At 33.8% G+C, this 22,463-nt stretch overlaps 2 protein-coding genes across 3 annotated transcripts in view; one reads left to right on the top strand and one right to left on the bottom strand.

Annotated features, from left to right (window-relative positions):
* Positions 1 to 15,384, top strand: part of LOC120335351 (uncharacterized) — a 62,637-nt gene extending 47,253 nt beyond the window's left edge. For both annotated transcript variants that reach the window (XM_039402844.2, XM_078110128.1), the window contains exons 60-72: positions 1,509 to 1,643; positions 4,027 to 4,217; positions 4,749 to 4,868; positions 6,394 to 6,536; positions 6,908 to 7,058; positions 7,853 to 8,066; positions 8,680 to 8,789; positions 8,863 to 9,080; positions 9,983 to 10,122; positions 10,271 to 10,372; positions 10,966 to 11,137; positions 11,877 to 12,093; positions 12,434 to 15,384. In XM_039402844.2, coding sequence (XP_039258778.2) covers positions 1,509 to 1,643; positions 4,027 to 4,217; positions 4,749 to 4,868; positions 6,394 to 6,536; positions 6,908 to 7,058; positions 7,853 to 8,066; positions 8,680 to 8,789; positions 8,863 to 9,080; positions 9,983 to 10,122; positions 10,271 to 10,372; positions 10,966 to 11,137; positions 11,877 to 12,093; positions 12,434 to 15,349 — 4,829 coding nt within the window. In that variant the 3' untranslated portion in view covers positions 15,350 to 15,384. The remainder of the gene's footprint in view (positions 1 to 1,508; positions 1,644 to 4,026; positions 4,218 to 4,748; positions 4,869 to 6,393; positions 6,537 to 6,907; positions 7,059 to 7,852; positions 8,067 to 8,679; positions 8,790 to 8,862; positions 9,081 to 9,982; positions 10,123 to 10,270; positions 10,373 to 10,965; positions 11,138 to 11,876; positions 12,094 to 12,433) is intronic.
* A 1,002-nt stretch (positions 15,385 to 16,386) lies between these two features.
* On the bottom strand, positions 16,387 to 20,745 carry LOC120335352 (uncharacterized). The gene is made up of 7 exons (XM_039402847.2): positions 20,576 to 20,745; positions 19,947 to 20,223; positions 19,439 to 19,600; positions 18,903 to 19,006; positions 18,657 to 18,816; positions 18,300 to 18,405; positions 16,387 to 18,205 (listed from the first exon to the last, which is right to left on the bottom strand). The coding sequence occupies exons 1-7, from the start codon at positions 20,697 to 20,699 to the stop codon at positions 17,582 to 17,584; spliced, it is 1,557 nt and encodes a 518-aa protein (XP_039258781.2). The 5' UTR covers positions 20,700 to 20,745; the 3' UTR covers positions 16,387 to 17,581.
* Between the last annotated feature and the right edge of the window lie 1,718 nt (positions 20,746 to 22,463).

Raw genomic sequence — 22,463 nt, 5'->3', positions numbered from 1 at the left:
GTTACATATGGATTTATGGATGTGATGAAGGTACTATTAATATCAATCAATACATCGCTGCTGTGAAACCTTCTGTCACAATTTTCAGAAATAGACTTTTCTGATCTTCTGTCATTGTGGACCAGAGGCCATCTTTTGGTCTGGGTTTCAATGCTGTGTTTGTTTTGATTCTAGATGGTACCTTATTTTAGGTTTATTTGATCAAAAATTACTTTGTTAGCTTGAAGCACCTAAGATAGTCAACCACATTATGACATAGAACAGTGGTTCCCAACCGCCGAGAAATTTTGTTGTTCTTATGCCGTCTCAATCGCTTCACGGAAGACGAAGTTGCATTGGTTTATTACGCAATTTATCTTCTGTCGTCATATTGCGACTTCTTTCGCGACATCTTGGCACCGAGTAATCACAATTTTTGCTTTTTCAGCTCCGATTTATCGCGAATGCGCTCCATCAAATCTCACAAGATTCAGAAACCTAAAAATCGACACGCGTGCTCTTTCTGTTCGGCATGCTTTTCTGGATTAATATGACCATCCATATAAAACGTTATATTTCTTTGTTTAAACCAGAAAATAGTCTAGGACAGTATAATACTTCAGTAAGATATAAACTTGTTGTGACCCTGCAGGTGATCAAGAGACGCGCAAAAAAGCCTGGGTCGCAGAGATCTTTTCCAGTATTTTGAGCAGACACAGTAGGATTTTGAACAGATATAAAAAAAAAACACTGTCACAATTTTGGATATTTTTTTGATAACGAATACCATTGCCATATAATCGAGCAATCGAACTGTTGTTCGTATTTTCAACAAGTTACTGCGTTATGCAAAAAAAACATTTTCATCACTAGCTTCAATTAAATTGAAGCAAAGAAATTGGCTGCATGCCGCTGCGGAGCTACGTGTTGCAGAAACTTCCTTGAGGCCTCATTTGCAATCCTGTATTGAAAACGAAACAGCAGCAAAATTCTCACTAGAGTAAATTGGGTTTGTACATGATTTGGCATGTACATGTCTTTTATGTGAGATGTTTTGTGAGTGCCTTTCTTACGCATAATGGCTGCCCAGCACTGCATTTTATTACGCAGATATATGGTATTATTTTATGTTTCACCCATTCCAATTTTTTGGCCAGCACGTTATTTGCTAGATTTTCTTCGTGTGAAATATTTTGAAACGTTCTTATTTTGTCTAGAAGCATATTGAGTGACCGACATTGCATTATATTACGCACATATATGTTATTCTTTTCTGTTCCGGTCATTTCAATTTTTTGCCCGTCCGTGAGTACATTTTATTTAATTTTATCGATCCGCCAGGGTGGAAAGGTTGGGAACTACTGAAGTAGAACACTTCTAGTATAACTTATCTGAGATACAGCTAAATAAGATGTCACTGACAAAGATAAATGTAATAACTTGGATTTTTGTCAAAAGATGTGGATTCATTATGATCATATAATATTTAAATTTTATCTGCCTTCACATGGTTGAGATTTTTCTTTCAGATAAAGGTTTAGGAGTTTGGATTCCTCCGTTTTATTCCATTATGAAATGTCATCCATATTCATGTGATCTCCCACACTACATTCCTCCACATGTAAAAGTTCTTGATGAAGATGAAAAAGAGTTAGCTCCTTCTGGTTAGTATAATGTACTTTTCTCTAATACATTCTTTATTTTTGTGATTTGTAATTCCAATTTTGAAACGATATTACCAAAGGCATAGTTCAATAGCCTAAGCTCGAAAATGTGGAAGTGTGAATGGTGTCTGTTTTGACTTTTATATAATGTAATTCTATTCCGCTGTTCAACTGTTTCTCAACGTATTTGTTATTGATCATATTTTTTTAAGTATTACAGTATGTGAAGATACTGCCAAATTTTTCTAAATTGGAAATTTGGTATATCAAATAAGACCTGACTTTTAACACAGTTAGAATTTGTTTAAGGTTCAAGTTTTTTTAAAAAGTGTGCCATATTTTATTGAAAAAAATAATTTATAGTTTTTTATTTGCATTTCTTGCAGTTTTTAATTTATTTTACTTTCATTAACTACACTACCAGTCTTTACTAGCAAAAAATGGAAATCATTGTGCAACATGGAAATAATAAATTAAATTGTGAATAAAATAATATAAGAAAAGCCCCCTAAAGATAAATTAACTGACTGACATTTATGGTGTAATAATTGCTGATACTGGTAGCAAATTGGCGCCTACTCAAATCAACATCAGAATTGTTCATGGTGTATCTATGCTCAAAACTCATTTCTTGAACCTTCAACGATCAGTTTCCATTGCAATGAGTGACCTAAAAATGTTGGGTCTATAAAGACTTTATATGACATACCAATTTTTTTCTCAAGCGCGTAGCAAATATTAAATGTTATCTATTGGCAATTCAAAACAACGCTGCGATGAATTTGCTATATTTTTAGATATTCTAAACTCTGCGTGAGTTATTTGACCAATCGACCACTATTACATGACACAAAATTATCAGAACGTTCTGTGATGTCCTTCAGGGCTCAATTCTTGGAGTTTTATATTTTCTTTTATATGTAAATGACCTTCTCAATACTTCAGATCTGCTGACAAACCTTTTTGTAAATATACATTTTGCATTCATCAAAGTTTAAAATTGTCCAGTAATACATTGTTGCTAAACACTAAAGCAAATTGATTTACTTATTCAAACAAGCAATCCTAATCTACAGCTTCTGAAGTCACAATTGAAAATTCATTGTGAGAGGATAGGCTATTATTCATACCTAAGTATGTAATGATAATAAGCGTATGTAATGATCAAAATCTAAACTGTCATTAACATGTGGCTGATTTGCTATAAAAATTATCATAAGATGTTGAAATTTTAAATAAGTGCAAACACCTGCCTACTCAAGTTCTGTGTATGATTTATTTTGCCATCTTTCAGTCTTATATTTAGTACGATTTGGTTGCATGGGGATAATCAGTTACTAGCAAATTGTCGAAAAAAGGAGATATTTTACAAAATGAAGCCCTAAGAATATTATGTAATTCTCCATTTCGTACTAATTGTACCAATCATTTGCAAAGCATAAAACACACTCAAGTTTAAAGAATTACGTTTAAAAGGTTGCAAAAGTCTAATGCACCAATTCACTCCTCAGATTTGTTGTCATGAGATTTGACAATTATTTCACAGCACAAGTCTTTTGTGCTCATGCATCATACCCGACCATTATCTCAAGTGTCTCTTCTCATCTCTAGATGTAAAAGTGTAGGATTAAAAATTTGACTTATCATCCAAATTTCAAACTTTAGTTATGCAATCACTTAGTCTCTTTATATTCTTCAGAAATATGTATGGCCTATTCTGGTATAATATACTTTTATGTATCCAGTGTCTCAGAAACATAAATGTTGCATTTGTCTACTGTATCTTTTCATTTATGAATCTTTTTCACTTTTGCTGTCATTACTGGTTGGTTCATGTCTATTACTCTCTAACTTCCCTTATTAACATGTGGTCCTAACATTGGAAGTATTGTTCAATTTCCTCCTTATGATCCCTCTTTAAAACATATAAGCTAAAACTACCAGAACAGCATTGCATCAAAATAGTATACATGGGAATTCCTGATTCAAAAAAGCATATTGAATTTCCCTGCACCACCACTTTAAGGCCATGTTGTTCTTGTCTCAAAGTGTTTACTCACACTGTGGTAATTTTGATTGTTTTTGTTTTCAGTTTTATTTGTGCTGCTATTGTAAGTTAGCAGCTGACAAATAGACCGAATTTAAATATATCTTATCTTAATTTTATTGTCCTCGGATGCCCAAACAGCTAATGAAAAGGAATTCAAATTGAATGATTCATGAAAATTTCTTCCAGTCCTGTGGTAATTGGTTTGTTTTGAAGTCTCCTGCACTGTATTTGAAATTATTGATCTTTCCTTAATATTCATTCTGTATTTTATAAGCAATGACCTAGTTCTCAATCAGAATCATTTATGATTTTTATATCTTCTCCTTGCTACAGAATTGTTCACTGGAACAGAATATGATTTAAAGGTTAATTCAAAGTTGACATATCAATGTATGGAAGGATTCTGGGGAATGCCTGATAAAATATATGAAAAAACAACAACTTGCACTGATGATAGAGAATGGAATCCAAATCCTGCAAATCTGATCAAATGTACAACAGTGACTTGTGATCCTCCACCCAAGGTGCTTTATTTCAGCAGTTTTTGTCATTTTAGGTATTTTATAATGTCAGAATGTTCAATCAGATTCTGCATCATGAAGTTAAGGTCAGGTGTGAATGGGTACCTCTACTTGTAAAAGTGCGTATTGAGTAACATAACATTTCATGTTTAAATTTGAATCTATTTGTCTAAATTACATTAGTGACCAAATGCCTAACGATGATCAAAACGTTCATAATATGACCTTAGCAGGCATTCTGCTCATATGCCTAGCATGATTCTATAAGACTACACACCTTCAACTCATACCAAATTTGAGAAAATGGATAGAGGATTATCTTAGTCTTATATCTAGGTTTTTGGTTTTGGTCTGATGGAAACACTGCCTATATTTGTTGGATTTCCTTGATCTTTACACAATAATGATGGAACAATATCAACAGATATATTATGCTATGAATTTTCAGTCATCCAGAAAACTTCTGAATCTATTACTGTCCTTTTTCAACAAGTGTTTCATAAATTATGAGAATAACTTTTTCTACTATCACAGGTTGAAAATATAACAATACATGGAGAACTTGCCAGTAAACAATATTGGTTCAACACCACGGTTCGATATGATTGTCCTGAAGAAATGTTTGTTGCTCATTTGAAAGAACATCAAGTTGAGGTAAAAACCTTATAATATTTCAATTTGTAATTTACTCAATGAAAGCTGTTATACAAAAATGTTTTTTTCAAGATACTGTATTATTTTTATTAACCTTCAGTTTTCATTATTGCTTATGTGTGTTTATATGTGAATATGTGATGTGAATATTTTATACATGACTTAACATCATGTTGAACAAAGTTTCAAACACTCAGCCACTAATACATCAAAAGCAACAATTTATAGAAGGACTGAAAATTTTACCAGTCCGCAATGCCTATTCCAGTGGTTCTTAAAGTATGGGTCGCGACCCAAACATGGGTCGCGGAAGGTTTAAAAATGGGTCGCGACAAGGTCGTCAATGCAAGGGCAATCTAAGAGGAGAAGGACGAATTTTCAGCTTTCCCAATGTTTCAATTTAGCTTCTAAACTCTGGTATTTAAAAATAATGAAATATAAAATTTCATTCACGGAAATACTGTCTTGAGCTCATTGTTACATCACAATTCTGATATGCCAGTCACGTGTATTATTTTTATGGTATCGGTAACCATGCACGTCGCTTGTCATTGTGTTGAACGCGTGGAATGTCGTCTTAGTGGATTAAAATAACCAAAAATGGGTGTCTATTTGGTAATGTAAATTGTAATAGACGACGCAATGAAAAAGCTCGCTTCTCGACATTAGATTATTCAATATCTAGAAAAAATGTGACTTCATCTCGAGGCACCATTTACCGCGAACGAAGCAGTGTGTGCACATTTGATGAGTAAAAAAGGCCAGCTAGGATGTCGTGTTTGCGACGGACAGCGGACGCTTTTTCTGCTACAATTCGCGACAAGGCACTTGTGCGAGCGAGGATATTTGGCACTGACGGTTATTAAAACTAAGCTCGCAATCGCCTCGATACCCGTGACAACTTGCGTATTGCGTTATGTAAAATAGAGCTGTGTATTGAAGATATAATGAAAAGGAAATTTCAGCTTCATCAATCTCACTGAGTCAATGGACTGTTTCTAATAAATAGTTGTTTGTATTTGAGTCAAACTGTGCGAACATTAAAAACACATTTTGCGTTTGGGTTGGGTCGCGAGTATTCATAAAACTCAGATTTGGGTCGCGCTCGAAAAAGTTTAAGAACCACTGGCCTATTCAATTCAATGCACCTAAAGTTGGCATGGGTGTCAAAGTGAAGAACTCAAGCCTACAAGGTCAATATAATCAAGTCCAACATTGCACCATCACATCTATAGTTCCAATGTGTAAATTATTAAAATGATAATATCTCAAAATCATGACAGCAAAAAAGTAGATGTACACCATGAGGTATTTATCTCTGCAACCTATTTGAACCTGTGTTAACTACAAAATTTATTGTATATTCACTTATTATTCCATATGTTTACTTTTTGTCCTAACCAAAATCATTCAAAAAAAATGTGCATATCAAAACTATTCGAAAGTACTTTTCGAAATCTTGTTGATTTAGTGAGATTTTTCCATGAAACATGATTCATTATCTGAAGATGTATTTCTGTTACAGTCTAGATGTGGACCTGAAGGTGTATTTATACCAGATCCTTTGACGTTAAATTGTACTAATACAACATGCGATGAATATATGATGCCACATGCAGATCTTTATTCAAAAACAGGACTCGATATCTATGATTCTGCATCTTACAGGTATTCATAAAAGTTCAATTACAAAACTAGAACTGTGTGTTATGCAGTCGCTTGTTCTTGTTTGCAAAATTTTATAATAGGCAAGATAGCTTGTTCTTCATTAATAATTAGCTCACTGGTAATATTTGGGACCTATCGTCCAGAATTTTTTAATTTCGATCGGGAAATAATAATATGTATTCATTCTATTGGTTTTGCATATTTTACAACCATTTCTATATATTTAAATATAATGCACGTAGTATAGAGAGTTCATGATGTTCATAATTGATAACCACTAAGAAATATGGTATTACCGCAGATAAATCTGTAATGAATTATTTGTCTTTTGTATCTTTTCAAGTAAACAACAACTAAAATTTCCTCGACAGATGTCACTCAGGGTATTGGTTTGAGAGAGGAATGACAGAATACAAATATACCTGTGGTCCTGACGGAAAGTGGGATCCGAATGTACAAAATCATCATTGTGTGAAATCTACATGCCAGCTTCCACAATATGCAAACCTTCATTTTAAAAATGTAAAGCAACAAAGTTTATTTGAGTTTAGTAGTCTGCTAACTAATCATGTTAATTTTACAAATCCAATATCAGACATGACATTGTTTTATTGTTTAGTGATTCATTAATATCCCAGATAGCATACAGTTTCATAACTATTCTAGTTTAAGGAATGTGAATAAAACAGCGGAATAAAATAGAATCACACAAGGAAATCCCATCATGCTAAGTGTTAGGAATACGCTTGCCACCGCATCTCTGATTACTCTGCGTGGGTTCGTAGATTGGAATCCCATGCAGGATGGTTATGTGTAAGAAGATTGCTGGACTCCTCATTGCGTAGGGTGGTTCACGTAACCTTTGGTGGACAGCTTCCTCCGCCATGAAGTCCATGCTTCCGAAAACAAAAAACTGGCTCAGTTTTCCACTTTCCCAGGATAACTACCGGTATGTAAATTATTTTTATCCACCAAAGCTATTGAATTACATAATATAGTCATCTTTATTCCTTTACTCCATTCTTGCATTATACGCATACAAATCCAAGAGCGCAGAGACATAGAGGAAGGTAAGGAAGCTAGTCTTTTTTAGTCCCAACTGATAAATAATTTGAGTCGTAAATCATATTTTTCTCAAATTATACAAACACTTTACGTGAACAAAAACAGAATATGCGGAAGCAAGTCTCATATTTATCAATATGGAAAATTTGTTTTATTTCAAATTTCCGTTCCAGAAAAGCATTATGTCATGTTGTCCTGATAACTAGAAAAAAAATTTTGTCTCAAATTTTGTTAATCTCGTTTTTTTCAAGTCTAAAAATATTGAATATGGAGATGAAATTGAAGTATACTGTGATGATGGATATCAATTAGTTGATGCTGATAAAGCAACAATAAAGTCAAAAATCAATTGTGTCGAGGATGGAAAATTTGAACCTTCAGTTGATTTGTTGTCTTGTTCACCTATTCCCTGTGATCCTCCTGATCATCTTCCTAATGCTACAGTCTATGGGGATTTCAATTATGGTAAGTCAGCAGCATTAATCAATTGCATAAAAATTATATGCTAATGAAGTAATGATGAGATGATACTCTTTAATTCTTTTTTATCTGGAGTTACAGAATATGTGTATTACTGTTTTTAAGCGTAGTCAGTAAATAATGTCAAGAAGATGTTACCTTAATTTTACTAATGTCTGGGCGTGTTTTTTCATTATGCTCAGGTAGGGTTTAAATTGGTTGGAAATCGGCTGCTTTCACTCTCTTATTGGTGTTGGCAAAATATATTTATTATGTGATGGTAATGTCCGAAATTTTTTTATTTGTGGTTTGGCGGTGAAGATCAGATTAATGCAGAATGATTTTGTTAGAGATTGACTTTAAGCATTGGACCATTTATATTACACTACTACAAACGTTCAATATATTGGTTATATTGGTTAGCTTAGCTATTAGATATGAGCTGATATTAATAAAGAATTTGCAAACAATTTAACCGGTTGTGAATAATAGATGACAGTCATTCGTATGGAGAAAATAAAGCCATGATTTCCTGTCAAGATATTACGAGTAAAAAAGAATGTTTTCATCATTGAAGTAAATTTTATAATGATCACCATTTGTACTTTATTTTCCATAGGAGGTAAAGCTTATCTGCAATGCAAATATGGATATTGGATTAGTAGCAACAAACATTCTACTACAGCTACTTGTGGTAGAGATGGAATATGGTCTGCTAACTTCACAGATGTAAGTTTTTTGAATATTGTGATCAACTTCTAAAATGTAATTTATCAATTTTAAATGATTTTTTCAATTTTAGAAGGCATACAAATGTGTGATTATTGTTTGTCCAACACCACCAAAATCTCAGAATGCAATTCAAGAAGGAAACAGCACAAGTTTCAATTCAGTCGTGAAATATACTTGCAATAAAGGATTTTGGCTTGGTCCTCAACATAAAGGAAATCCATATGAAGTTGAAGAAGTTTGTTCGTTAATGGCTTCCTGGGAACCATTTGCATTTGTTTCATGCATTAGGTAACCTTTTTGCTTCAATCTGGTTAGTGATGCATGGTGCATGATAGCTAATTAATTTTGGATGAACTAGAATAATATTAAAAATTTCTTGAAAATGAAAGATTTCTAGACATCAGTCCAGTATTAACCATATGTGGAAAAATCTAAATATTTAATACAAATGAAACAGACAGGAAAGGTCATTAAAATTAAAAATTACGAGAAAAACTCGAGACTACACTTTTTGAACTAAATAATATATTTTGTATTTGACATTGCCTGTAATAATGTAGCAAACACTAGTGAATGATTTAATTGGTAACGGATGGATTTTTGTTTAAATAGAAGAGGCTATTCAATGCTATAGTTCTGAATAAAAGTACACACTTAACTCAACTCACAAAAATCGCATTGAAACTGAAAAAAAAGTGAAAATGTACTATTTGGATGTGAATATTTGTGTTTCATTGCAGGGATGCTCAAATCAAATAGTCGAATACCATAACTTTCGAATATCGTTTAAGGTGTTCATAAGAATATCAATTTATGCGCACATCCCTGATGCCGCCGTTAGGGTAGTTTTATTTGAACACAATCATAATTGATTATAGTCGTGCCTGGCCATGACAATAAAAACAGCATGAAAAGGGGCATATTGCATGCATCATTTCTTGTGTTTTCTGTCATCTGTTTCGGCCGTAACATTACGTTTTCATTTGCTGCGGAACCTGTTTCAATTGTATGTTATATTGTTGAAATTCTTCCTTTATTTTTTTCATTTATTTTTCAATGCATCGCATGTCAGAATAATTTAAATAATGTATATCCTATTCTATCCGACGTAAAAATATTTTTGAAATCACAGAAATTGGACCAATGTATTATATTCAAGAAAACTAAGATTAATTTATACTTTATCTCAGGATAATTTGTCCATCCCCACCAGCAGTTGCTTCAGCAAATATATTCGGAGATAAACCATGGTTTGATAATGTGTTTACTTATGTTTGTCATCCGATGAAATGGATTGCCAGATTGAAAGATGATAATTGGATTATAACTGGTAATCTGTTTTTTCATTTCTAATAAATATTGCGACCATTGATTCAAATTTTTTGACAAAAAAGTGGAATAATTTATTCAAAAATTACTGCTACCTTGAATAATCATGTCTTGAATTAAACATTATTTTTATTCTAATATCAACACAGGTCAAAAAGAATTCAACATTGTATGTAAAAATGATGGTCAATGGTTTCCTGAACCAGATTTCAAATGTATTTCATTATATGATGCTCAGCCTACAACAGCAGGTATAACACTTGGAATATTTATTAAATATCATTATTTGTATACTCTAAGTAGTAGATTTAAATAATATATATGGTATATGATTTATCTATTTTTACTTGACAAATTTAAAAAATATGACATTTATTGAGGAAATAATGTTTTGACTTCATAACAGATCTTTATTGAGAATATGGTTGTAAATTAATTGCTTAAGAATTCTATTTTCCTGGAAAGATTTCAGGAAGGTATATCTGTTTAATTTATATTAGGTGTATGATCAGGATTTACACATTTATCCAAGGGGAGCGAAAGGTAATGAGACGGCTTTATCTTATGGCTAATCTCATCCAGTTTCCAGTCTATGTCAGGGATTAGACATCCAGATGCTTAGACTTGATGGTGGAAGAAGCCATAACCAACCAGTATTGGTGAAGAGTTCGGACACATAATTATCCCCCACAGGATTTAAACCTGTAAACCCATGTAGAGTAAGCGAGGGGTGATGGCAAGCCTATGGGCGATGGCAAGCCTATGCCCAGCATGATAAGCCAACCGCCGAGCCAGATTTAATAAAGCATAACAAGATATAACTACTATTTTTACTCGTTTGAAGGAAAATCAAAAGACAATGAAGAGGGTTCTGGTGTTAAACAACTTTCTGAACGTCTTGATAAAGAATGGTTGAAGTTTGAACCCGACACGATGACAATATCTGATGGGCTTTCTGCAATATTCACTGAGGAGAAATTAAAAAATTTGACAGTTAGAAGCCATCGAGATATTAAGTAAGTTATTTCAACAAATTACCACATCAAGACTAAAAGATATAGCTGTAGAATGTTATAACGCTTCTAATTTATATCGCATTTATGACGATTTCGTCACCGAAGCACCTTACACCAGCACTTGCAGTTGTCTTTATGCAATCTTATTCGAACACTGGCAAACATTTTTGACTGTGAATAGGCCATCCTATCGGCGTAGTAATTCCCCTCCTGGAATATATTTAAAATCCTGTTCAAATACCTATCAGTTCCATAATGCACTAACACTGTGATATTGGTATTCTGTTTTCGCACTGCATTCTTGCTGTCGTTCCCCTAGTTACTCGCACATATGTGCTTGGAGGTTTTTTGTTTTTCTGTGTATCGGGCGTCTCATGGATTTTCAGGTCTTCTCGATTGCTTCTTATATTTTCTCAATCATTGTTTGACTTCTTCATTGTATTTCAATTACTGTTAGATTTTATCACAGGTGATGCCGCTCGATAACCAGTATTGGTTTCTCGCGATTCCTTTCACCCGAATTACCGTTTTTGCTTTTTTACATTATCTATTCATTTTGTGTATTTCACGTATGGTGATAAAATAAACTACTGATTACTGTGTGACAACTGGCCTCATATGTGATTCCAGTCAAATTTTCATCATAACCTTACATTAAGTTGTCATATGTTATGCTCAGGTTTATTATTAAAAGTCTGATTTTGAGTGAATTTTCATACATTTTTTGATTTGTCTTTAGATTCATGTGGGATGCAAATCCTTTAACATTTTGGGTTGGTTCCAAAAATGCTTTTTCTTTGGAAAATGAATGGATCATAGATATATATCTTGGTCGACCCAGAGCGGTCCTTGGGATGATGATAATGTGTGCCGATGACTCCATTTCGGATGTTTCAAATTTTTCAATTATATTTGCGAGTGAAGATAAGGAAGTAAAAGAAATTGGGCCATTCAAGGTAGCTATAAAATAAAGATGTTCATTGCGAATATAACTTTCCATGTAAATTTTTCCATGTAAAATACGCTGCAATATTGCAGTTAAAATAAAAGTATTTCAGTTTGTTTGATGTTGCTCTAAAAGAGTATTTCTTTTTTTATGCCAAAATATTGAAAGAATGTTTATGTTTAAAATTTATTTTTACTCCATAGCACTTCACATTATCTGATATGAATCTGCTTGTCCAAATTATAAAATAGTGAGCCCAGTACAATCATTATTTCCTAATTGGTTTCTCAAAAAAATTTTGTTATTGGATTTTAAATTTTAGCAGCCCATATAACATGAACTGATTTCAGGTGTATGGTGATGAAGGAACATCTGGTTCTGTCGACACAAAATTTCATCTCAACTATAGTTCTATTGCCAATGCTTTTGTTTTTAATGAAATATCAGAAGAAATATTATGGATGCATATTATTTTACGCTCATTGAACGATGGTTTTGTTCCTGTCGTCAGAGAAATTGGATTTTTTGCTTCTGAAGTAGAGTGGGAATGGATATATCCTGTTGATATAACATCTGGTCTTCATTTAATGATCATTTTTGTTGCACTGTTGTGTCTAATGAGCCCTATTTTATATTTGCTTGACCGAAATTACACAAGAAGAACTATGATATTCACTCCTCCGAACCCCTCGAAGAACAAGGGTTACACCTTTTATCAGATAAGTTTCGAAACATTAAAAACTGTGAACGCTAAATGTAAAATATTTTTGCAAGTAATTGGTACCAAAGCAGAAGGTCCAATAATATGGATAAGAAGAGACTTCTGTCCTCAACTTATGAGAGAAAATTATAAAAACATTGTCTGTTTCTCTATGAAGAAGGAAAAGTTCGGTGAAATACAAAGAATTCGCTTGCTGTCTTGGATCGGACCTGTTTCTGCTGTACAATCAACTGATGGAAAAGATATATTAAAATCAGAGGATTCAGTGAAGCTTACAAATATAAATGTGAAACAGCTTGACGATCGTAAACATAAATACTCTGTAACGAAGCTATTATCAATGAATGATGATGAAAATTTTATACAACTGCAGCAGCTTACGCCAGCAAATTTAGTCTTAGAAAAAATTGAAGAATCAGAAACTCATGTCATGTTAAACAGTCGCCATTTCAGGTTTCTACGATGTAACCTTTTATTCTCATTGTTGAAACCTCCGCCCGGATCAATTATCAGTCGTCTTGAACGATTCCTTTGTCTGATGCTCATATTGGTAGGTGGATGTCTTTCATCTCTTTACTTACAGCTATTTGTTAGCATGCAAGACCCAAATGAACCCCATAGCATTGGTAAATTCATTGGAGGAGATGTGCTAATTTCTGTGATTGGTACAATTATTTTACTTCCAATTCCATTGCTTTTAAGATCTTTATTTTTTGTATGTTGGCGTATTACAAAGATACCTCTTTCTAGTGAAGGCGTTGGAAGGTACTTCATCCATGACATACTAGATTTGAAACAATCTAAGCATTCTTTTGCTCCAGCGTTGCAAACACCATTGAAAGCATTTTATGGTCTTTTGCCAAGCAATAAAGTTAATGCTTCTACATCAATGTCAATGCTTTCAAAATTTGAGTTCTTGGTTCATGATTACTCAAAAACGAATTCAGATAAAATTTTGTCAAGAAGATGGTCGGAGTCAGCTATTCCTAGAAGAAGTCCATTAGAGCCCTTTGAAGCTAAACAAATTGCATCCTGCACAGCACTGTCTCTCGGTGAAAAAAGAAGCTCATCATATAAAAATATATCATGTGTAGAGGTCCAACCAAACACCCTTGCGAACATTGATGAAGTACAAAAACAAATGAGTGCTATTGCTGATATGCAGGTATTGAAAGTTGAAGATGATCCTAATAAAGATGTGCTTGACTTTAGTGGTCTTGATAACTTCATAAAAATTATTGGTGTGGATGCTGAACCACAAGATGAAATTGAAGGTTTGACAAATACAGAAGAAATGAAACAATTTGGTTTAGCGACTGAATGTACTCGGCTCGGGTTTAAACCACTGTTTTTTAAAATTGAGAATGACTCAAATTTATCTGAGACTGTGCTAGTTCCGTCCGACACAATAGATTCAGAGACAATATCTGAGCTGACAACAGATTCATATGATGCTGATTCTTCTTCATTGGAATCCACTGTTTATGAAAGTAAATCTGATACAAGCTATGATGCCACACAGAGTGAAGTGCTAGCCACCACATCTACATCTGGTGGTAGTAGTAATGACACAAGCAGTGTGGATGATGACACACTCTCCACGGGTACTGTAAAAGAAAAGAGTACTATTAGTGATATAACTTCAGTTTCAAGCTTGTCTCATCACACATTATCTTCAGCAAATAATTCATCAGATGATGACAATTCTAGCAGCAATAAATCTGAGTCGAAAATATCGAAAAAATCCTGTGAGATTCTGGAGATGACTAGAAAAATATCATCATCTGATCATTACGAAAACAGCACAAGTAAATCAAATGATTCTCATAACAATTCAACCAATGAAAATAAGAAAACATCCACTAGTGCAATCTCAAGTTCTAAGAAAGAAAATGATTCAGATGGTGATTATATTATTGTGAATGTCACAAGTCAAGATGAAGATTCTGTGTATGGCTCTGAAAATGACATCACTACATATAGACATGGAAAAGGAGATAGAAATTCAAAAGATTTGATGAAAAAGCCAAGCTTGTCAACAGTTGATAGCGATAAAACTAACTCTCACTCTTCATTTTTGCTTAAATCTAGTATTAGTATTTCTTCAGACGATGAATCTGGAAGTGAACCAATAAAAACATCTTTTTCATATTCACAAAGCACTGTGCCTTACCCGTCAGGAAAATATGATTTATTAGATGTGAAAAAAGAGAATCCAAATGTTGCTGATGATAATATCTGTTGTCATGGTGAGGAATCGGAGAAGAAACTACAACACAAATATCTATATACTCACTTGCCAGTTACTACTAGGTCTTGCCAGTTATTTTTTCACTTTGTATCAATTATATTGTTTGCTGGTATAGTATGTTGTTCTGTAAGTTTAATCTTTATAGCTCAAGAGATGACTTCCTCTGGTATAGGAAATATCACCAAATTGGCACTTTTCTCGATTTTATTCACGATCTTGGTTGTCCTGCCTATTGACACTGTTTTGTCAATACTGATTTTTCGTGAACATGTTCAAAAATTGCATATTAGATGAGTTGGTTTATTAAAAATATATATTTTATGTTTTGATGATGGCTTCATTCTATTCGTGAAGGGTGATAGCATAGCCGATAGTGACTCAATGTTTGTAAGATATTCATCATAGGGAGAGTAAAGTCAATAACAATTAGATGGCCCGTTCATATAGCGCACAATGGTGTCTCATCTGATACCGGTCTATGTCTGGTATGGGGATAGCTAGCCCAGCCTTTGTTCAAAATATATTGACTTAGATTGTGGAGGAAATCTCAATTGACCAGTGGTTACCTGAACCATCATATGTCTGTGAGGAAGCAAGCAAACCTCTGGTCTGGAGTATAATCAATCGTCATGAGATTCAAACACATGTAGAGTTTTCATTGTTGCAATAGTAAACACATTTCCATACTTAGCACATGGCTTGCCTTATAAAGTTTTATTCAATTCCTTGCCTTTGTGTAAGCTAAGAAATCTCTTATCAGTTCCTCATCAATTGCTAATTTTCTGGCAAGAAAATCACTAAGATGTAACAATCACGAACTCTTAGAGTGTCTATCAGAAGAGGCATATTACAAACTTACCAATAAAATATTTATACTGAACTTAGCCCCCCTGAAAATATTTCATCCATGTACTTGAGATATATTTTAAACTTATTGAGCTGACTTTACTCAGTGAAGAATGGTATTGGATAAATATTATTGTCACTGTGGTGTTGTGTCAGCCTTCAAACTTGCACTCATTTCCCCTCCACACAAGAAGAACAAGATTTGATGACATCTCACATTCTTGAGTATATGCTGCATTGGCACCAAAAGCACAACCTAAAATCATAACTGCACATCGGACCATATTCATTGTTTTCTTTTGAGGTTGTTATTGTTTCAGATTTAATAAACGTCCTGTATGCCTTGCGCTCAAAACCACTCTGATGTTTCAAGTCGTGATAGTAAATTATCTGTCAATCTAATAGAAGGAATTTCCTAACCCATTGGTGACAATGTCACCCTCAATGTCTGATCACTAAGCATGATAAGTATGCAATCATTTCAATTAACAGATTTTGTGCAATTTTATTGAATAGTGCATAAATCATGATCAATAATTATTTGAAATCTATGATAAGAACACTGAATACAACATCTCATTACTAATATTCACAAATACACTCTCAAAACCTTAAACATGGAACACAACAAAAAAATAAAAGATACAAACGAAATAATAGTAAACTTTGTTCTATCAGCAACATTATGCATTTGTAGCAGCATTTAAAACCATAAAAATGTTGATCAATTTTGGACTGGTTACTATTTACAAAAAACCTTGTTGACGGTTCTTCCTTAGCAAATTTTTGGCAGTAAAAATAGCTCTTGTGCAATCTTATACAAGGAATAAAGAGATTAGAAATCATATAAAGGTTAATGACTAGATCACAATATGGCCAACAGCATTTCATGTTTGGCAAGGAATTAGAAATTTTGGAAAACAGGTCGTAATTTCAATATAAAATTCATGAACATTTTGAATGCGACATCTTATATCTACATGACACCATAAGCATGGTATTTCACATTAATTACCGTTATTATATGTGCACCACTACATGGCTTTAAAAATATGCATAAAAATTTAAATAGCGCTGAATCACTAGTGATAAAAAATAATAGCGAGCATAGCAACGATGGCTAATCTATAAACATTAGGCCAGTTTGGAATTCGATAGTTCAACAACTAGATTGAATTTCAATGAAGATTACTCACATTTCCCATGAATTGAATTTCAACAATTAAACACTACGTTACTACGGCGGCTCAATTTTGTAAACAAAGAAAGGCGATACTTATCACACAAAAATTTTAAATCTTGCTAAGGCTTGTCTAGTCTCGTTTAGCTATAGGAATCGTAACCAACCAGTGATTGATTTTTAACGATGCGACAAGCTTGATCTATTATCTATATTCAATCACTAGCACAAATTTATCTTTGGCCAGTGACTGATGAATCACAGAACAATGATTTTCCAAATTAGTTACAACTAACAGTATCCAATGGTGACAAATAACGTAGTTTTAGAGTCGAGTAAACAAATACTTTGGTAAAGAGTTTTAAATGATTGTAGAAAATATCAAATGTGTTACATCAAAATTTTTAGCAGCAAAAAGAAATCAATGTTATATTTTAGAAATTTACAAATATGAAGCTTTGTGTGGAACTTGAAATGAAAAAAAAAACATTAACAGAATATTAGCGCAATGCACTTTTTCCGGGAGGGCTGCTCGCTAACTGAATGAGTGCCAATGCACTGTTCCATCTGCTTCTTTCCTCTAAAGGTTCATCATTTGCTTTAGTTTCATTACTACCCACAACTTTATCTTCAACTATTTTGGGCAAGGGTCTACGCACAATGACACTTTGGCGATTAACAGGTGAATTTATATTATCAGTGATATTTCCAGGGCTTGCCGACTCCAAGTCTTTCATAAAACTATATCCTTCAACATTTTTCAAATAAGGGAATTCAACAACATTTGGAACACTGTTATGCGTTGGTCTGTGCTTTGTAGAAAGACAAGACACTGGAGGAAGTGCAATGTCAACAGCACTGTCAGAGTTGCCAACATTTTCTTGTCCTTCAAATTCGAGTAACTTCTTGCTATATGCTAATATACGCTTTTTCACAGGTTGACATGGTGACACTCTTTTGTCATTTCTTGGTGAGAGTACTTTACGAACACTTTTTGAACCAGTTGATAGCGAAAGGATGCTATCAGTTGCGACTGGAATTTTTGTAAGAGAAACCCCACCATCTTTCATTGGTTGTAATAATTGACGTTTCACAGGAAGCTTAGATTCAGTGTTATTTGTTACCTGGATAACAATATTGTCATGATTATTGCAAAAATCTTATATAAAACAAAAAGATCGGAAAAAGCATTTTTCAAGTTCCTATTTTAATGCATACCTTTGAATTTTCAGCATTGCATGATGTATCTTCATCAGAACTAGCGCTTCCCTCAGAACTTTCACGTTTTGACGCTGATTTTTGACCATTCACATTGCGGTCCAATCTGTCAAAGTGAAGGGACCAATATTTATGAGTAGAACAACAAGAACAATGTACCTTTGTTGTAGTAAGCGCAGAAATCAGCCGTATGAAATATCATAAAGAAACGATTATACAGATTTTTCAAATATCAGAAAAATTAAAATTACAAATGTAGCAGGACAGCTAACCATTATTGACACAAGAATTCTACTTTAAAATTTGGGATGTATGCTCGAGGCGGGTGCATGTTGAATCAGTATTAGGATGCATTACCTGGTCTTGATATATTTGTCAAGCCAAATTGCTACAGTTTGATCTTGATGAGATGATTGTGACATCAACTGCTTTAATGCACCTTCATCATCTCTCATTAATTTTGCATGAATGTGCTCGGTGCAATGTCTATTTGCATGTGTAAATCGTACAGAACATCCTAAAATAAAACAATATCATATACACTCATAACTTACAAAATAAAAGTGGTCAAATCAAAATTAATGATGAATAATGTTTCCCTACCTTCTTCGGAGCATTTGAATGGTTTTTCTCCAGAATGTAACCTTTGATGAGTTTTTAGCTGTCCACTTTGGACAAAAGACTTTGTGCAACTCGGATAATCACATCTAAATGGAATTAATATAATTATTAAGAAAATTATTAATGAAAGAATACTGTATCAATGATTCATATAAAACATCCTAAACTGTGTGCTTAGTAGACCATACTTCTAGAAATCGATAATTGAAGTTTCGAATCTCCCGCGCTAGCGTCAATAGCACACTTGAAAAATATATTCATATTCAAGTGGCGCCTAATTCAAACAATATTAAAACATAACTGACAAGGCTGATACTTGTAACACCGGTCCTTAAATACTTAAACTCAATATACACTTGAGACAGCCATGCTGTATTAGGTATCTACAAATATTACATGTATCTTTCTTACTCAATGTTATGCAACAAACTCAATAAAGGACAAATAAAATCAAGAATAACAGAATATGGCCCAATCGAACATTCATTTGACTTTTTATCGCAAACTGATTTGCATACCTGTATGGTCTCTCTCCAGTATGCGTTCTTAAATGAGCTTGCAATGATTTCTCTCTAGGAAAAACACGATGACATATTCGACAGCGAATTGTGCAGTTGGAGTTTGACCCAACATATTGTAGTGTTGATATAACATCTGCCCTTGGCCTTCCTCTTTTTGAACTGTTGAAAATTTTGAAAAATGTATTGCGTTGCGTAGTATAATTTATGAAGATGACAATTTTAGCAAGAATATTACACTAAATTTATGTACAAGTAATCGTGCTCATATCTCTGTTGCCATGCAACAAACAAGCCATGGCCAACCATCATTTCCTGAGTCAAAGTAGGCATTTGCCTACAAGAACTATTGTAGATATCACATAATGCCCATTCAGAAAATCAAGGGATGAGTTTGAAGAATAAGAAAAAAAATTTATCTAATGACTGAATAATTTATATATAAACTAACTTGAAAGCTTATAAAATGAAGTGTTTGATTTATAAAATTTAATCATTTCTGGTGTACCTTGTAGGAGTCACAGTGATTCCTTTTGGTGTTAAACATGAAAATGAGTCATTATTAGATGAGATGGAAGATTCTGCAATGTGAGACCTTGGTGTACCACATTCAGACATAGGCAATATGCATCTTGTCGATGTCACAGGACCGGTTGGAGAAATATTTGCACTCACAAATCCCCTAAATTGATAGGGATATTGATTTGTTGCTATCGGTGATGACACGATTCTTCTTGTTGTTGGTGAGTTAACCCAGCTGCTCCAAGGTGAATGAACACTTGAATCTTAAATAAAATATTAAAATTAATTGATATCATTAAATTTATTGAAATATAAAAAAACTCAGAAACTACAAACCCCTGAAGTCAGATTATGTCTAATGAATGAATAATGACCAAAAAAAAATTTTATGAAATAAAATTATTAATTTCATAGCATTTTGGTAGCATAACTAGCTACAATTCCTCAATTTACGCTGGTGTTAGAATGATAGCTTTTGATTGTCAAAAAAGTGTCACTACAGTATTATGCATCAGGATATTTTGGTATGAAATACAAAAATCATTTTCAAGGCTTTAATCTAACAATACAGCAATATAACGTAATACTAAAACAATAATATGGATAAGTTATTACCTCTGGATTCAATCCCAGTAATGGGGGAATGTACTGCTGAAATTGGTGGAGAATCAATAGTAACAGATCTGTCCCAAATGGATGGCCGCAATGGTGGATACAGAACAGGCATTGCATAGGACATTATGACACACTACAGCACTATCAGCCACTATGGAATTGGCTTTAATAATCCTGTAGATTGAAACATTGATCAGATCATATATCTGTATACACTGATAACTTCTATCATTCTGGAGAATATCATATAGGCTAAAGGAGGAACTTTCATGATCCAAAAAAATTCACGCTTTTATTCTAATTTCAGATTGACTCGATTTTAACCCTATTTGTGATTTAGAGTCTCATAATATTCTGATATTCATATTAGACGGCCATGCAGCAGTGTAACCAAGTCCTTTTTGCATGTTAACACAGTATGAGTTCTAACATGCAACTAGTTTCCGAATACACAAATAAGTACAATATATTGCCGCCACGTGCCAAACAGCGCGAAAACAACGCAGGCTTTTTTCCCGGTCATTGTTGACAGTTGCAAGATCGGTGTCGTTTCGCGCCGCGACATCTAACCAGCAAACATATACTGTATACTGAACATGGTCCGATATATGCTAGACCGCGCGCCGTTTATTTACCGAATTTTCCCGCCGATTTCGAGAGATCCCACGTGAATTTTGCCAATACAAACGGCGACGCGGCGGTATTTAAACGCTATTGAGAACAGACGATCACTTCAACAAACGCGTATCGAAGGCGTGGTGTCGTATTTCAACAATTTTTATTAAGCGTTTCTCCGTTGCCAGCTGCTGTCTTTTTAAAATTTGGGCATGTTCAGTCCAGTATGACGACACAACGTTTATTCTAGACGCTGCGTCCATCTTTGGTCCGCGCGTGATAATCAATCTGTGATGTAAACAGCAAGCTTTTATCGATAAAATCAACTACCTGGAACAGCAGGTGTATAACGTCTTACTCGAAAAAACGAGGCTCCCCGATTCTCGCATAAAATTTTGATATACCTATTTTTTGAAATAACAGTTTTGTGGTCATAGAATATCGCGTCAGACAGGCATATAGTAAAGCATCTTCTATCAACACTGTATCAAACTGTTTTCACGAGAGTCAATTGAGATTTTAGGTAAAATCACCTTGCATTTTCCGTAACAGCCCAATGCTATTATGCGTGTTAATAACGAAAAGAAGCATTAACGTTTTTATGAAATGTAAAATTTTAGAGAAGTAAAAAAAAATAAGGGGCTCCCGAAGTATGCGAACCAAGATGGCGGACATCGGAATGGAATATGTGTACTAGGTTAGGGTTAGGCCATAATTTTAGGTATAAATACTACGGGTGGCTCTTGGCTAGTCTTCGAACTGATAATAGGACTAAAATAAGGAAAATTGGAAAAAAATTATCGCCTAACCCTAACCTGTTACCCATGTTACGTTCCGATGTCCGCCATCTTGGTTCGCATACTTCGGGAGCACCAAAAATAAATTTAACAAAATTATAAAATTCGTCTCCATGCTTAATTAAAATACGACACAGATCCATCTTGGTGAAATAATGACAGAAATACGGTTCAAAACCCACGCGGTACATTATGTCTCAAAAATGCACCCGAACTTATATATATATGCATTTTCCTTTGTAGCCTTGTCTTGAATCATTTTTGTATGTGCCATTTGGAATCGTTTCTATTTGAAAATCAAATAAATGCACCTAATGAGTACATTTCTACGTCCTGATTCATTTAACTTTTATCCTCTCCTTGGTTATAGTCCAGATTAGTGATATATTTATCTGAGTTCAGATGTGCCGTGTTCTCAAATCCTTTGACAAATTTTTGGAAGGAGGTAAATGTCATTAATTGGACCAAATCTGATT

The sequence above is a fragment of the Styela clava genome, chromosome 2, assembly GCF_964204865.1.
Source record: "Styela clava chromosome 2, kaStyClav1.hap1.2, whole genome shotgun sequence".
NCBI lineage: Eukaryota > Metazoa > Chordata > Ascidiacea > Stolidobranchia > Styelidae > Styela > Styela clava.
The sequence above is the reverse complement of the archived record's forward strand: the minus strand, read 5'-3'. Positions and strand labels throughout refer to the sequence as shown.

Excerpts from the sequence above, each read along its gene's own strand:
- LOC120335352 (XM_039402847.2), bottom strand. The coding sequence starts at position 20,699 with ATGTCCTATGCAATGCCTGTTCTGTATCCACCATTGCGGCCATCCATT. Across the intron at positions 19,601-19,946 it reads ATCACTGTGACTCCTACAAG|TTCAAAAAGAGGAAGGCCAA; the intron begins GTACACCAGAAA and ends AATTTTCAACAG. Across the intron at positions 18,206-18,299 it reads GCAATGCTGAAAATTCAAAG|GTAACAAATAACACTGAATC; the intron begins GTATGCATTAAA and ends ATTGTTATCCAG.